This window comes from Erpetoichthys calabaricus, chromosome 1 (genome assembly GCF_900747795.2).
Source record: "Erpetoichthys calabaricus chromosome 1, fErpCal1.3, whole genome shotgun sequence".
NCBI lineage: Eukaryota > Metazoa > Chordata > Cladistia > Polypteriformes > Polypteridae > Erpetoichthys > Erpetoichthys calabaricus.
Genome location: NC_041394.2, coordinates 337130582 through 337145274, shown reverse-complemented (window position 1 = coordinate 337145274; position 14693 = coordinate 337130582). Strand labels below are relative to the sequence as shown.

Below are 14693 nucleotides of genomic sequence, written 5' to 3'. Positions count from 1 at the left end.
GTTGATTTCATACAAGGGACGCTATTGGCAGATGGCTGAGAAGCTACCCGGCTTACTGTTCTCTCTCTCTTGCGCTGACTATCTGTGATCCTGACGTATGGGGATTGAGCAGGGGGGCTGTTTGCACACCTAGACGATACGGACGCTCGTCTAAAAATGCTGAAAGATTATCTTCACGTTGCTATCTTTTGTAAAGCTGATTCCTGAAAAGACATGCTGCACAGTGCTTCGCATACTTAAAAGCTCGAAGGGCACGTATTGATTTTTGACTGAAAAACAAACTCTCCCTCTCTCTCTCTTTGTCTGCTCCTGACGGAGGGGGTGTGAGCTGCCGCCTTCAACAGCTTTGTGCCGCGGTGCTTCGCATACTTAAAAGCCAAACAGACATATTGATTTGTTTGCTTCACTCCTTTGAAGAGGAAGATATGTTTGCATTCTTTTAATTGTGAGACGGAACTGTCATCTCTGTCTTGTCATGGAGCACAGTTTAAACTTTTGAAAAAGAGACAAATGTTTGTTTGCAGTGTTTGAATAACGTTCCTGTCTCTCTACAACCTCCTGTGTTTCTGCGCAAATCTGTGACCCAAGCATGACAATATAAAAATAACCATATAAACATATGGTTTCTACTTCGCGGATATTCTTATTTCGCGGGTGGCTCTGGAACGCAACCCCCGCGATGGATGTGTAAGCCGGACTTATGTATAAGCTGATATTCTATTTTTTCATTTTCACAACTTTATTCCTTAGATAAGCCGCGGCTTATTGACAAGAACTTAGGGTACATCGAAGCAGAAATGTATTGTAAAAGCACAAGTCAAGGCAAATAGAGACATATACAATAACGCGGTTAACATATACTATATAATGAATCTGAATCTGAATATACAGTAACTGTTTTCTCCTTCATTGAAAAAAAAATAAAAATAAATTGCTGATCATTCCTAAATGTGTCTTACCATAAAGCATTTCTAGTTTTATACTATTTCAAATAGGGTAGGTGGAAAAATTGGAGTGTGTTTTTTTTTGGATCGTTTCCTGACCTGACCTCCAGTAATCACCTGCTTTTTTTATAGTGCCTTTCCATTGCCCACCATTAAGCAAACTGCTTTTCATTGTGCTTTCCACCTTATTTATAAGTGCTTTCAAGTGAGCGGTGAACCAGTTGATCCCATATCCCAGGTCCTCCCTGCGTGGAGAGCGCTTTGAGTAGTGAGAGAAGTGCTATATAAATCTAAAAAAATATTATTATTAGCATTCAGCAGCCAGACCACCTACCCTTCAGAAAAGGTCACCTATGTGAAGCTCAGCGTGTTTAGGCCTGGCTAGCACTTGCATGGAAGACCATCTAGGAAAAACTGAGGTTGCTGCTGGAAGAGGTGTTGGTGAGGCCAGCAGGGCAGCTTACCCTGTGGTCTTTTTTTGTTCTTTATTTCATCTTGTATTAGGAATTTGTTAGTTTTCGCATACCTCCTGGGGTCAGAGGGCAGGATCAGCCATTGTACGGCGCCCCACAGCATTTGCAGGTCAAGGGCCCAGCAGAGTAGGATCTCTTTTGGCAGTAACGGGGATTCAAACTGGTAGCCTTCCGGATACCAGCGCAGAGTCACCACTCTCTGTGTGGATCCCAGTGGCCCAGCACAGTGATGGAGACACTGTGCTGTAAAGATGGCGCCATCCTTCGGATGAGATGTAAAGTTGAGGTCCTGACTCTCTGTGGTCATTAAAGATACCTGGGCATCCTTCGTAAACCACGGAGTGTATTCCGATGTCCCCCAAGGTCTAGTCATTCTGTCCATGGTCTGTAATTATCTACAGTCATATGAAAAAGTTTGGGATACCCTCTTAATTCTTTGGATTTTTGTTTATCATTGGCTGAGCTTTCAAAGTAGCAACTTCCTTTTAATATCTGACATGCCTTATGGAAACAGTAGTATTTCAGCAGTGACATAAAGTTTATTGGGGTAACAGAAAATATGCAATATGCATCATAACAAAATTAGACAGGTGCATACATTTGGGCACCCCAACAGAGATATGACATCAATACTTAGTTGAGCCTCCTTTTCAAATATAACAGCATCTGGACACTGACCTCCTATAGCCTTTGGTGAGTGTCTGGATTCTGGATGGAGGTATTGTTGACCATTCTTCCATACAAATTCTCTCCAGTTCAGTTAAATTTGATAGCTGCTGAACATAGACAGTCTGCTTCAAATCATCCCATAGATTTTCGATGATATTCAAGTCAGGGGACTGTGACGGCCATTCCAGAACATTGTACTTCTGCCTCTGCATGAATACCTTTGTAGATTTCGAACTGTGTTTTGGGTCATTGTCTTGTTGGATTATCCAACCCCTGCGTAACTTCAACTTTGTGAATGATGCTTGAACATTATCCGGAAGAATTTGTTGATATTGGGTTGAATTCATCTGACCCTCGACTTTAACAAGGGCCCCAGTCCCTGAACTAGCCACACAGCCCCACAGCATGATGGAACCTCCACCAAATTTGACAGTAAGTAGCAGGTGTTTTTCTTGGAATGCGGTGTTCTTCTTCTGCCATGCAAAGCACTTTTTGTTATGACCAAATAACTCATCCAAAGCACTTTGTTCCAAAATGAATCTGGCTTGTCTAAATGAGCATTTGCATACAACAAGCGACTCTGTTTGTGGCGTGAGTGCAGAAAGGGCTTCTTTCTCATCACCCTGCCATACAGATGTTCTTTGTGGAAATTGTGCTGAATTGTAGAACGAAGTACAGATACACCATCTGCAGCAAGAAGTTCTTACAGGTCTTTGGAGGTGATCTGTGGGTTGTCTGTAACCATTCTCACAATCCTGCACATATGCCACTCCTGTATTTTTCTTGGGCTGCCAGACCTGCTGGGTTTAACAGCAACTGTGCCTGTGGTCTTCCATTTCCTGATTCCATTCCTTACAGTTGAAACTGACAGTTTAAATGTCTGAGATAGCTTTTTGTAGCCTTCCTCTAAACCAGGAGACTGAACAATCTTTGTTTTCAGATCTTTTGAGAGTTGCTTTGAGTATCCCATGCTGTCACTCTTCAGAGGAGAGTCAAAGGGAAGCACAACTTGCAATTGACCACCTTAAATACCTTTATATCTCATGATTGGACACACCTGTCTATGAAGTTCAAGGCTTAACAAGCTAATCCAACCAATTTGGTGTTGCAAGTAATCAGCATTGAGCAGTGACAGGCATTCAAATCAGCAAAATTACAAGGGGACCCACATTTTTGCACAGCCAGTTTTTCACATTTGATTTACTTTCATACAACTAAATACTGCTTCACTAAAAATCTTAGTTCAGAAAACACCTCAGTACTCAGATGTTCCTAGGTAATGAAAAACACACCACTGTTATCTTTTTTGTTGAAAGTAAATTATTATGCAGGCTGAGAGGGGTTCCCAAACTTTTTCATTTTGTATTAACTGTATTTCTCTCACCACTTCACCACTAATTTCTAATGTGTGGTGAGCGTAGTGATGCAAAAATGGCTGACATCTCATCATCCAGGTGGGTGTTGCACAATAGCGGTGGTTGAAGTGGCTCCCTGTTCACTGTGACAAACTCTTGTAGTAGTGAGAAAAACAACTATATAAGTGTAAAGAATTATTATTAATAATTATTAACATTATTTTACTGGTTTAATGAAAATTAGTAGAAAACGTGCAAACAACATATTCAATCACAAAATGTGCAGATCAGTGCATGCATTAGAACACAGAAAATGGGATTTTTCTGTAGGTGTATTAGGGTCTTAAATGTAATGTCTTTCAAAAAGCAGTTTGAAACCAGGATAAAGGGGGGGGGGGGGGATGGGGGGGTAAGCTGTGTGTTGTTCTGTGTTTAGTCATTGCGGGGTGTAAATGAAGTTTTCTCCATTTAATCTGAACATCGTTTCTGGTATAGAGTCCAGCTGAGAAGCCAAGCATTAATAAACTTTTGGATGGTACAGGAGTGTAGCTGTGTGCACTGTTATCCAGTAATCCTCTTTAATAAAACCCCTGTGTGCGTCCATTGTCCGTGTGTGTGTGTGTCTTCTGGTGAAGTGCGCATGCGTGGGGCACGGTGCGCTGCTTCAAAGGCCGCCTGATGCGTCACACAAGACAGAGAGGGCGGGACCTATAAAATATCGCTCGGCAGATCCAATCGGATTTCTGTAAATGAGATAAGACCTAAAACAGAAAACATGAAAAATCCAATCGGGTACTGAGACGCGGAGACCAGCTTCCTCATTGTTGTGCAAGTGTTCACTCTGAGGATGTCAGATTTGTAATTACAAAGCTTGGCCCGGTAAAGTGTAAAGTAAAAGTAGATTTATTTTCGCGTACATTATATCAGTTGCTGGGGAGAATCTGCTGATTGCCCACTGTTGTGACAGAAAAGTAAACGCATATTACGGACAGCAAAGCCAGTATTACTGTCGGAGAAAATTACAGGCATTTTACGGAAAAAAATTAATGAGGTAAAAGGTCCCTTGCCATTTAATATAGACTGTTCCTACTAATGTTTATGGACTACTGTTCTAGCGCCTGTTATTGTAATGGGTTTAATGTCTAGTACAGTATATTTATGGTTTGTTAAAAACGACGACAAACTTTTCAGTCTGAAAGGTATTTTCAAATATATAACACCGGTATTTCTGAAATGAAACATTTTTAATTGTACTGTGATAAGGCTTTTTGGCCATACTGCTCGCTCCTATTTTCTTAAAAACACAATAAGAAAAAAATCCCAAAATGTCAAATTTGCAATATGCAATACATAACATAAATGTTCTACCTGCACTAATAATAAAAAGGGATCCTACTCCATTGGGCCCCCTTCAGCAAGACCCTTAACCTGAAAATTACTCCAGCTTTACTGTACAATCTAATCTAAAGAAAATTAGACCAAGTTTTGATTCAAATAAACCTTTCGGCTCAACAAGCCTGCCAATCCTATTCACTGAGATTGTCTAAAGTTACATCAGATTGAGTTTTGGAGGTCCATAAAGTTTTACTCTTCTCTGCAGTACATGGTAATATATCCCATGTGTCTGGTCCTACATGTGAAGAAAAGCTTTCTAACGTTTTTGAGAAATCTCCCCTTAAGTTTCCATCTATGCCCCCTTGTTCTTGTTGAAGAGTTTACTGTAAAGTAACAGCCTGCATCTACAAACCAGAAGAAATAAATGGAGCTAAAACGTTAGACAAACATCTTCTAAGGGCACCTGTCGAGAATGAAGCTGCTTTTGTTAACAGTAAGCAGTTACTTTGTATTAACGTGCACGTTTTCTGTGATGCCAAGATTTGACTAATAATCATCAGGACTGCTCTGGCATGATACTGCATAAAAAGGCATCTCCAATTACAGATCTCATATCGAAGTCTGAGAGCGCAGATGTGTTTTTTCCTCCTCCCATTACGACACACACTCTGCTGGTGGCTATCAATCTGCTTTGTCACCAGAGATCGGACCTTTTTTTTTTTTTTATTATCTATTGTCAGAATAAGACACAGGGAACATCAAAGGTTTGGGGCAGCCACCCATATAATATCCCTGGCTGCAAAATGGGTATTTTTCCCAAGAGTTGTGCTTGGTACAATGTCCAAAACAGAACTAATCTGACTTGGGTAAAATGGCGGCTTTAAAGGCCATGGCTGGAAGTGACGTCATCTCGAACGGAATGGGAAGTGACATCATCAGTGGTACCTGTACCAGAATATGACATCATCAGTGGCGTCGGCACCTAGTAGGACTACCCGAGGATAGTCTGCAGAAGACAGAGAGAGAAAGAGAGTTAGCGCAGCTCGCCACCCCCTGGTCTGACGTGGTACTACTCTTATTTAAGCCCTCTAGCTGCCTCCCATGTGCACATGTGTGACCCTCTTTATATATTTATTTCAGGAGCATGACATATACAGCAGCAGTAACATGCTGCCGTTCACATAATTGCAATTTGTTGCTGACAAACGCTCAGGCCCAATAAAGGCTCTAATTTGGAGACTAGTGATGTGTCGTTCGCGAACGAGCCGGCTCTAAGAGCCGATGCTTTGAAGCGAACGAGAGGAGCCGATGCCCGTCGAGCAGAGCCGAAGCTTCAGCCGCTCCAGCTCAGCTCAGCTCTGCTGAAAATCCATTCGGCAGGGGCGGGACTTTACTTATATGGGCACACAGAACTTTGGCTCATAATGCCGGCTCGTTCACGAACAACACATCGGACTAGGATCGTACCATTATGTGAAAGAAGGAAGGGGGGCAGACGCTCCGAAGACAGCGAGTGTTGGTACAGGCCAGGTACACACTGTCACTGCGACAGACGAGGAGCCAGATTTAAATGCAAGCGCATCGTGAAGAAAAAAGAAAGAGTGAAGAAATGAGTGAAAGCCCAAAAAGAAGCAGCATCTGGCTGCATATCAGTGATATTGGAGACTGCAAAGCTAAGTGCAGAATTTGTAATATGAAAATATCCGTTAGAGCAGGGTCAACAACAAACCTGCACAGACATATAAGAACCACCCACCCATCCGTGCAACTGGAGGAGAGCGTGACATCTCTCCTGCCATCCACTGACCCTGGAAAAGAGCCAAGTACTTCTGCTGCAGCATCCACTGTCTTACCGAAAACTGCAGGTATAACACGGTCTTCAGTTCAAACCAAAATAAGCACATTTATTCCAAAACAAATGACGCCAAACAAACAAATAAGTGTCGATGAGGAGCTGGCTAAAATGATAGCTAGCGACTTTTAACCATTTTCCATTGTGGAGGACAGAGGATTTACAACTTTTGTACAGGCCTTAAACCCCATGTATGTTCTCCCTAGCAGAAAAACTTTGTCCCAAACAATTATTCCATAACTATATATCTGAGGATGGAGTACAACACTGTGCTTTCAGAAACCACTGCTCTGGTAAAAAGGCAGCATTTAATGACAACAGAGCTGTGGATGAGGCATTTCAAAGAATAAGTACAGCAGCAGCAAGATGCAACCCCAGCAGCCTGTCTGCTCCTCCATCAGAGGGCCAAGAGGAAGAAATTGGAGCAGGGGCATGTTCACAGGAACCACAAGCTTCTGCTGTGTGGAGGCTCTTTGACAAAAGAGCAACAGGAGACACTGCAAGGAGAAATCCCACAGCTGATGCTATGCTGGAGTTGAGGTCCTATCTTGAGGAGCCCCTCATCCAAAGAGCTGAAGACCCACTGAGCTGGTGGGAGGCCAAGGCTGCAGTCTACCCACGCCTGGTTAAGGTAATGGTAGGAAGACTTTGCATTGTCGCTACATCGGTCCCCTCGAAAAGAGTCTTCTCAAAAACAGGACAAATAATCACGGAGAGGAGAAATCGCATCAGCCCATCTAAGCTGAGGCATCTGGCATTTCTGAATGCCAACCTGGCCTAAAAACTTTTATTCAAAGAGTCATAGTGTTGTGTTGTTGTTGTTGAGTTTGGCCTTTATTTAATTTGTTTGCTGTGGTTTTGTGCTAAGCTGTTCATTTAAAGCTTTTATTAAAATGTTAAACAATAGCAACTGTGTATTTTTTGTAATGAAAAAAAAATGCATAAAAATACATAATGTCTGAAAACAATGAATAAGAAATTGCTTATGCACAAACCATTCATAATTGCTTAATTAGGCTAAAATATAAGCATCCAAGTGATACTAAATGAAGAGCCATTCGGGAGCCGTAAGAGCCGGCTCTTTAAAGGGAGCCAATCCAAAAGAGCCGGAGTTCCCATCACTATTGGAGACGAGAGCTTCTATCTCACACTTCTGGATGTGTCACGTGGCTGCACTACCAGCCAATGAAGGTCTGCAGCATCCTGACTGCATGTGTATGAGGTTGATTAGCATGGTTCATATATACAGTAGTTGTTTCAGGGTAGAACTGTGTGGGGTTTGAGGTGCGTACATGAACGCACAATTGCAAAATGATTGTGATTTATGAAGGGTAAATTGTGAAATTGTGTAGAAATGTCTATGCCAGGTTTTAAAACTATTTTTTTTCCCACCATACTCATTTTCCTGTTTTTTGTCATATGCGTAGTTTAATTTTCAAAATTACACAAAGTTTTATTAATGAGGCCCCAAGTCATGGCATAGGGTAGTGAGACTTGTACACACAGCATTAGCTCTGGAATGATCATGATCAAGGGTGATCTCTGCCTCTCCTACTCTGGAGTTGCCTCACCAGAGTGGTTTTGGATGGATGTGTCGGTACTTATAAGACCTTAACTTGGTTCCAGTGGTTAAGAAATTAATCTCAATGAGACTTTGAATTGCAGAAATTAGAACTCTCACCAGTATATGTGTTCAACACAAACGTTCAGTGTATTCAACCTTTGGTAGAGACTTGGGATTCACTGCTTACAAAGGTACCATCTATTGTCTGTGTAGACCTGCTGGAAACTTCAGCAGCCAAATGGGAAAAGGTGGAGATGCCTGGAGGAGTGTATTTTTTTTTTTTTTTTAGAAGTGACCAGTATGGGTGGAGTCAAAGTGGTGAAATGTTATTGGATTTCTTTGTTGCTCATGCAATGTCAATAACAAATGCCATGTTTGATCATAAGTGTACCCAGTACCAAGGTACCTTGGGTGAAAGTTTTGTTTTTCAACAGTTGTGTGGTCTTCTCCTGTAGGTCTTTGTGATTTGAATAAGCTATTTTGGTATATATTTCAATTAGCTTTAAGTGTGGATAAATCTTTATTAAAGGAGCATTTCACATGCTTGATATGGAGCACAATTTTATTAATGACATGTTATTTGATATCGTGACCACTGGAAATGATCACTTTTTACTAATATTAATTAATTAAAATGTGGAATAAATCTAATTTTGAATATTTGAAGATGATGATGGTAACATGATAATATAGTTCTATAATAAAATGTGACCAATAACCGTGTCGATTGGCTCTAACACACATGCTCTAATTGTACATTTCCTCTCTTTTATTATGTAAACGGTTTGACTACAGAGATTATATTGCTGTGCATTGTCATGTGTACACTTATTGTACAATGAAATTCTTTCTTACACGTCTCCTGAAAATAGTGGGAACAATACACTACTAAAATAAAGCATACACAATATTTATTTGAAAGTATTAAATAACCACTGTTATGTTTCAACATATAGTGTAAGAACAAATATGCTTGTTCACCAACCGTACAATTTGTGGTTAGACATTGTTTGTGAATCTACTTGTGAGATTTGTACAATTATCAGGTTGAGTGTCTTGCCATGTTCAACTTAATTTTTACTGTTGCTTTTACTTTATTATAATTTCAATTGGAATTTATTAATGCTATGACTTAAGCTAAATAATGGGGGTTTGATTTTGCTAATAAACTTTTATTTTTATTTACTATGTACAGGAGACAAACCTCATTGGTGTTCCACATGTGGCAAGCGATTCTCCCAAATGGCCACTCTTAAGACCCACATGAGAATTCACACTGGAGAGAAGCCGTATTCCTGTTCTGAATGTGGGAAACGATTCTCAGACAGCAGCCATCTTCGGAGACACACAAGAATTCACACTGGAGAAAAACCATATTGTTGTTTGGAATGTGGCAAAAGATTTTCACAGTCAAGCAGCCTTCAGAGTCACACAAGAATTCACACCAGAGAAAAACCGTATAGTTGTTTGGAATGTGGCAAAAAATTTTCACAATCGAGCAATCTTCAGAGTCATACAAGAATACACACTGGGGAGAAGCCGTACTTTTGTTCTGAATGTGGCAAACGATTTTCACAGTTAAGCAGTCTTCAGAGTCACACAAGAATTCACAATGCTGAAAAGCTATATTGCTGTAATGAATCTGGTGAGCAGTTCCCACATATGATCAGTCTTCAGAGCCACAAAAGAATTCAGACTGAAGAGAAGCCATACTGCTGTTCAGAATGTGGCAAACGATTCTCTTACAAGAGCAGTCTTCGAGCCCATTCAAAAATTCACGTAGGAGAAAAACCCTACTGCTGTTCTACATGTGGCAAACAGTTTTTCCAAATGAGCCATCTTAAGAGCCATACAAAAGTTCATACAGGAGAAAAACCTCATGGCTGTTCTGAATGTGGCAAACAATTCCGTGACAGGAGTACTCTTCTCAGACACACAAGAATTCACTATGGAGAGAAGCCCCATTGCTGTTCAGAATGTGGCAAACGATTCTCACGAAGCCTCTATCTTCAGGCCCACAGAAGAATTCACACTGGAGAGAAGCCATATAGTTGTTCAGAATGTGGCAAGAGATTTTCACAACTAAGTAATCTACAGGCACATGCAAGAATTCACACTGGAGAGAAACCATATTGCTGTTCAGAATGTGGCAAAGTATTTGCACAACTAAGCAGTCTTCAGAGCCATACAAGAATTCATACTGGGGAGAAACCATATTGCTGTAATGAATGTGGCAAGCAATTCTCACATATGATCAGTCTGAAGACCCACACACGAATTCACACTGGAGAGAAACCATACAGTTGTAAAGAATGTGGCAAACAATTCTCTTACAGGAGTAGTCTTTTCACCCATTCAAGAATCCATGTACGGGAGAAACCTCACTGTTGTTCTACATGTGGCAAACAGTTCTCACAAATGGCAACTCTTAAGATTCACATAAGAATTCATACTGGAGAGAAGCCGTATTCCTGTTCTGAATGTGATAAACGATTCTCTGACAGCAGCCAACTTAAGAGACACAAAAGAATTCACACCGGAGAGAAACGTTACTGCTGCTCTACCTGTGGCAAATGTTTTTCACGAATGGCTACTCTGAAGAGTCACATAAGAATTCACACTGGAGAGAAGCCATATTCCTGTCTTGAATGTGGAAAGCAATTCTATGAGAGGAGTGCTCTTCGGAAACACAGTAAAATTCACTATCAAGGGAAGTCCTGAAGGAATAAGTTAGGAGGGTTAGTTTGGATTTCATTCTCCTTTCCTTTTGTCTTGACCTAACTCCAAGCCTTGAGGTGTACTTCATAAGGTGGGCTTTGTTCTGTGAGATCCATAACAAATCTCATCAAGACAAGGCTATTTTCATAGTATAAAAAGGATCTGTCCTACTGGCTGCACATCACCCAGGATACAATGGTGTCCATAGGGCAGGATGAGGTGGTAGCAGTGGTGCAAAATCTGACATGGAATCAGTTCAGAAGACAAAGCTGGCTTCACCACAATGGTACAGAGAAAAATTAAAAGCCACAAGAAACTGGGAGGACTGGATACGTTGTAGCGGCCAGTTGAAGATAAAGGGGAGATCATGTACTGCTACATCTCCACATGTGAAAGGATATGACAGGGAAAATCAAGAAAAACTGCAATGAAGAAATTCATTAATTTACAAATTAGACCAGATAACTGACACAAATCAAAGAAAGAGGCATTTAAATATCTCCAAAGAACAATAAAAGATGAATGTGTTTAAAAAAAAAAAAAAAAGTAGTAGGTATGCAAATAGAATGAATACATTAACAGACAAATTTATTAACAAGAACCAATGGATACACTTGAAAAATGATTATTACAGAGAAGCGAAATAAATGTCTTCATTAACAACTTGATTCTCAAACAGTGAAATGCCAGCCGTAAAGGGAGAGGTTATTAGATAGTTTTGAGATTTTTCGGGGGCGCACGGTGGTGCAGTGGTAGCGCTGCTGCCTCGCAGTAAGGAGACCTGGGTTCGCTTTCTCTCTGCATGGAGTTTGCATGTTCTTCCCGTGTCTGCGTGGGTTTCCTCCCACAGTCCCAAGACATGCAGGTTAGGTGCATTGGCGATCCTAAATTGTCCCTAGTGTGTGTGTGCTTGGTGTGTGGGTGTGTGTGCCCTGTGGTGGGCTGGCACCCTGCCTGGAGTATGTTTCTTCCCTTGCGCCCTGTGTTGGCTGGGATTGGCTCAAGCAGACCCCCGTGACCCTTTAGTTAGGATATAGCGGGTTGGATAATGGGTGAATGGATGAGATAGTTAGGGATGATGGTATAGAAAATAAAAAGTGACAAAGTTGAAATTCAACCGAAACTGTCCATAAATCTTATGAGGATCACCCCAGTGTTTCAAGTATGTTACCAGATCTAAAATATGCAATTATGAAATTTTCATTACGCTATAACTTAAGTTTATTACATAGAAATTTCACAAAAAATTATTTTTGTTGCCAATAGATGGCAGCACCTGCCCTGCATTTGTTTATTATAAGATATTTCGAACAATTCTTTTGTCTTGCATTGTTTTCCTGCATTGCATTAAAAGTTGCATAATTAGATCTGGACCACCCTATAGAAAAAATGATAATAAAAAAAAGTCACCAGACTAAAAGGGGAAAAAAGGCTAAAGAGAACAAAACATCAAGAGCAGAAATGACATCAACAGGAGAGAATAAAGAAATTCAGAAAATTGAAGAAATTCTCCTGGACTTAAATCAACAGACAAGCATAGGGAAATACAGAGAAAGGAGGGATGCCAACAAGAATAACATTAAAGTGTGTGATCTACAAAACTGTAAGTAAGGTGAAAAAGGCTGTACCAGAAATAAAACAAACCAACAATATATACAGGGCCTCCTTCAACATCACAATGCATAAGAAAATCAATGTAAGGACATGTCAACAATATTGCACTTCAACCTGGATCAAACCAATTGAAGCACATTTATGGGGAGTGCTGGCATTAATCAAACTGTATAGGGAAGAAGTGACATCACAAAGCCCTAGTAAAAATACATTACAGAATTATATGTGAAGACCTGAATGTCTCCACTTCTCTGTGGCAGTAACACAAATGCCAAGATGAAACAAACAGAAACAGAACAAAAGTGCTAGTCATGCTATTCAATGACAATCTGAGAAAGTTCTATAGAATGTAAAACAGGGGGGTACCCTGGGAGTAGCCTCACCACCTGACAAAAAAAGAAGCAGCATGTTTGATATCTGCTGACTAACACAGTAAAGAAGTGAAATGGATAAGCAAACTACAGATGGAAACAGGAAACGCTCAAATGAAAAATGGAATGTTCTTTGGCGTTACTTGATCTTCAAGTTTGGGTTTTTCATTTCTCATTTTGGAGTTCTTGGCTGTGTGACTCTTTGCTTTCTGTCTTGGATTAGTTTTCTGGATTTTTAGTCAACACTTTTTTATGTTTTTGTTTTTTTGGAACAATAGTTTTGATATTTTTCTGAGGGTTTAATTTATTTAACTTTTTTTTACATTTTGAACTTCTTAAATTTTGTTTAATAAAATTAAAAAGAATCAAAGTCAAGGCTTGTTTTAATTTTTGGGCTATCTGGAAGATTTGTTAGGTTTTGGTAAAGCTTGAATCAGAGCACCAATCTGGTCATCAAAGTAATGCGCTCATAAAGAGCCTGCACAGTTGAGGTGCCCATTCGAGTGCCTCCTTTGCATCATAAGAAGACCAAAAAAGAACAAAACACCAAGCGGTATGGCCTGAGAGTAGGCAGCGGTGGTTGTTGGATTCAGAGAATTAAACTTCAACTTCCGTTAGCCTCTCTAAACCTTAATTAACTTCTATGACTGGTGCCAGCCTGTTAGTTGTTCCCTTCAAAAGGCCCTTTTGTATACATTATTTTGAGTTTTTGATAATACTGTATCTTTTTTTTTTTGTTTACCTCCAGCAGCTTACTGCTTATCTTTGTATCATTACTCATTATTCACTGTGTAAATTTCAATGAAAATGGAAAAATGGGGGTGTTCTAAAAAATCTGACTGGTATAATATATGGAAATGAAGGTCTGTAATATGGTTTGCATATTTGTAGCTAGCAAATGGAGAAAATGAGTCGCATATCTAAATCAAAGGTAGTAGAGAGCAAATGAAGAAGTGGGGCAGATTAATAAGGTGGGGTTCAGAAGGTGTTGGTCATAAAGTCTTATTTATTATTTGGATGTTCTTCTTTTTAAGCCTGCATATGCTGGGTTCAAGTCCAAGTGTCTGTTCATGGTGTTTTATTTAGAGAACCACAATTCAGCCAGCTCTCTGGCACTCTTAGTATTGACCCTGAATTTTACTTTCACCGTGTACCAGTTAAACATGTGTCTGGTGGAATTTGTATGTGCGTAAATCAGAGACTGTGGCTCTTTCCTTCTGACGGCATTGTGATGTTCTTGTATACGTGTTGCAAGCCTTTTAGACGTTTGTCCCACATATACTGCTGGAAGAACATCCAAATAATAATAAAAAGACTTTATAACCAACACCTTCTGAAACCCTCTCCTCCTACCCTCCCTTCTCCCTTTGCTCTATATTGCCTTTCATTCCTGTACGCCTAATCATTTCCCTCTGATGATGACACCTGGCAGGTTGCCAAGAGCTTAGGAATAAAAGAAAACTATTTTAAGATATGTAATTCATTTTTTCCCTTTGTGGATCTCTAGCTACATATACATATGTATATGTGTGTAGCAATGGCAGGTCTATTAAAGCCATTGTCATATTTAGCACTTTGTCGCATATCGCTCTCATGCAATGACTGCTTGAAGTCTGCAATTCGTAGACATCAGCAGGTTCTGAAGATCTTCTCTGGTGATGCTCTGTCAAGTCTCTAATGCAGCCATCTTCAGCTCCTGCTTGTTTCAGGGACTTATCGCTTTAAGCCTATGGAAGGCCTGCTCATTTAGATTGAAATCAGGTAACTGGCTTGGCCATTCAAGAATTTTCCACTTTAT

The 14693-nt window shown here is 40.2% G+C and overlaps 1 protein-coding gene across 1 annotated transcript in view; it reads left to right on the top strand.

Annotated features, from left to right (window-relative positions):
• Positions 1–11209, top strand: part of LOC114667238 (zinc finger protein 271-like) — a 61345-nt gene extending 50136 nt beyond the window's left edge. The window contains exon 4 of the mRNA XM_051927959.1: positions 9413–11209. Coding sequence (XP_051783919.1) covers positions 9413–10913 — 1501 coding nt within the window. The 3' untranslated portion in view covers positions 10914–11209. The remainder of the gene's footprint in view (positions 1–9412) is intronic.
• The last annotated feature ends 3484 nt before the right edge of the window (positions 11210–14693 follow it).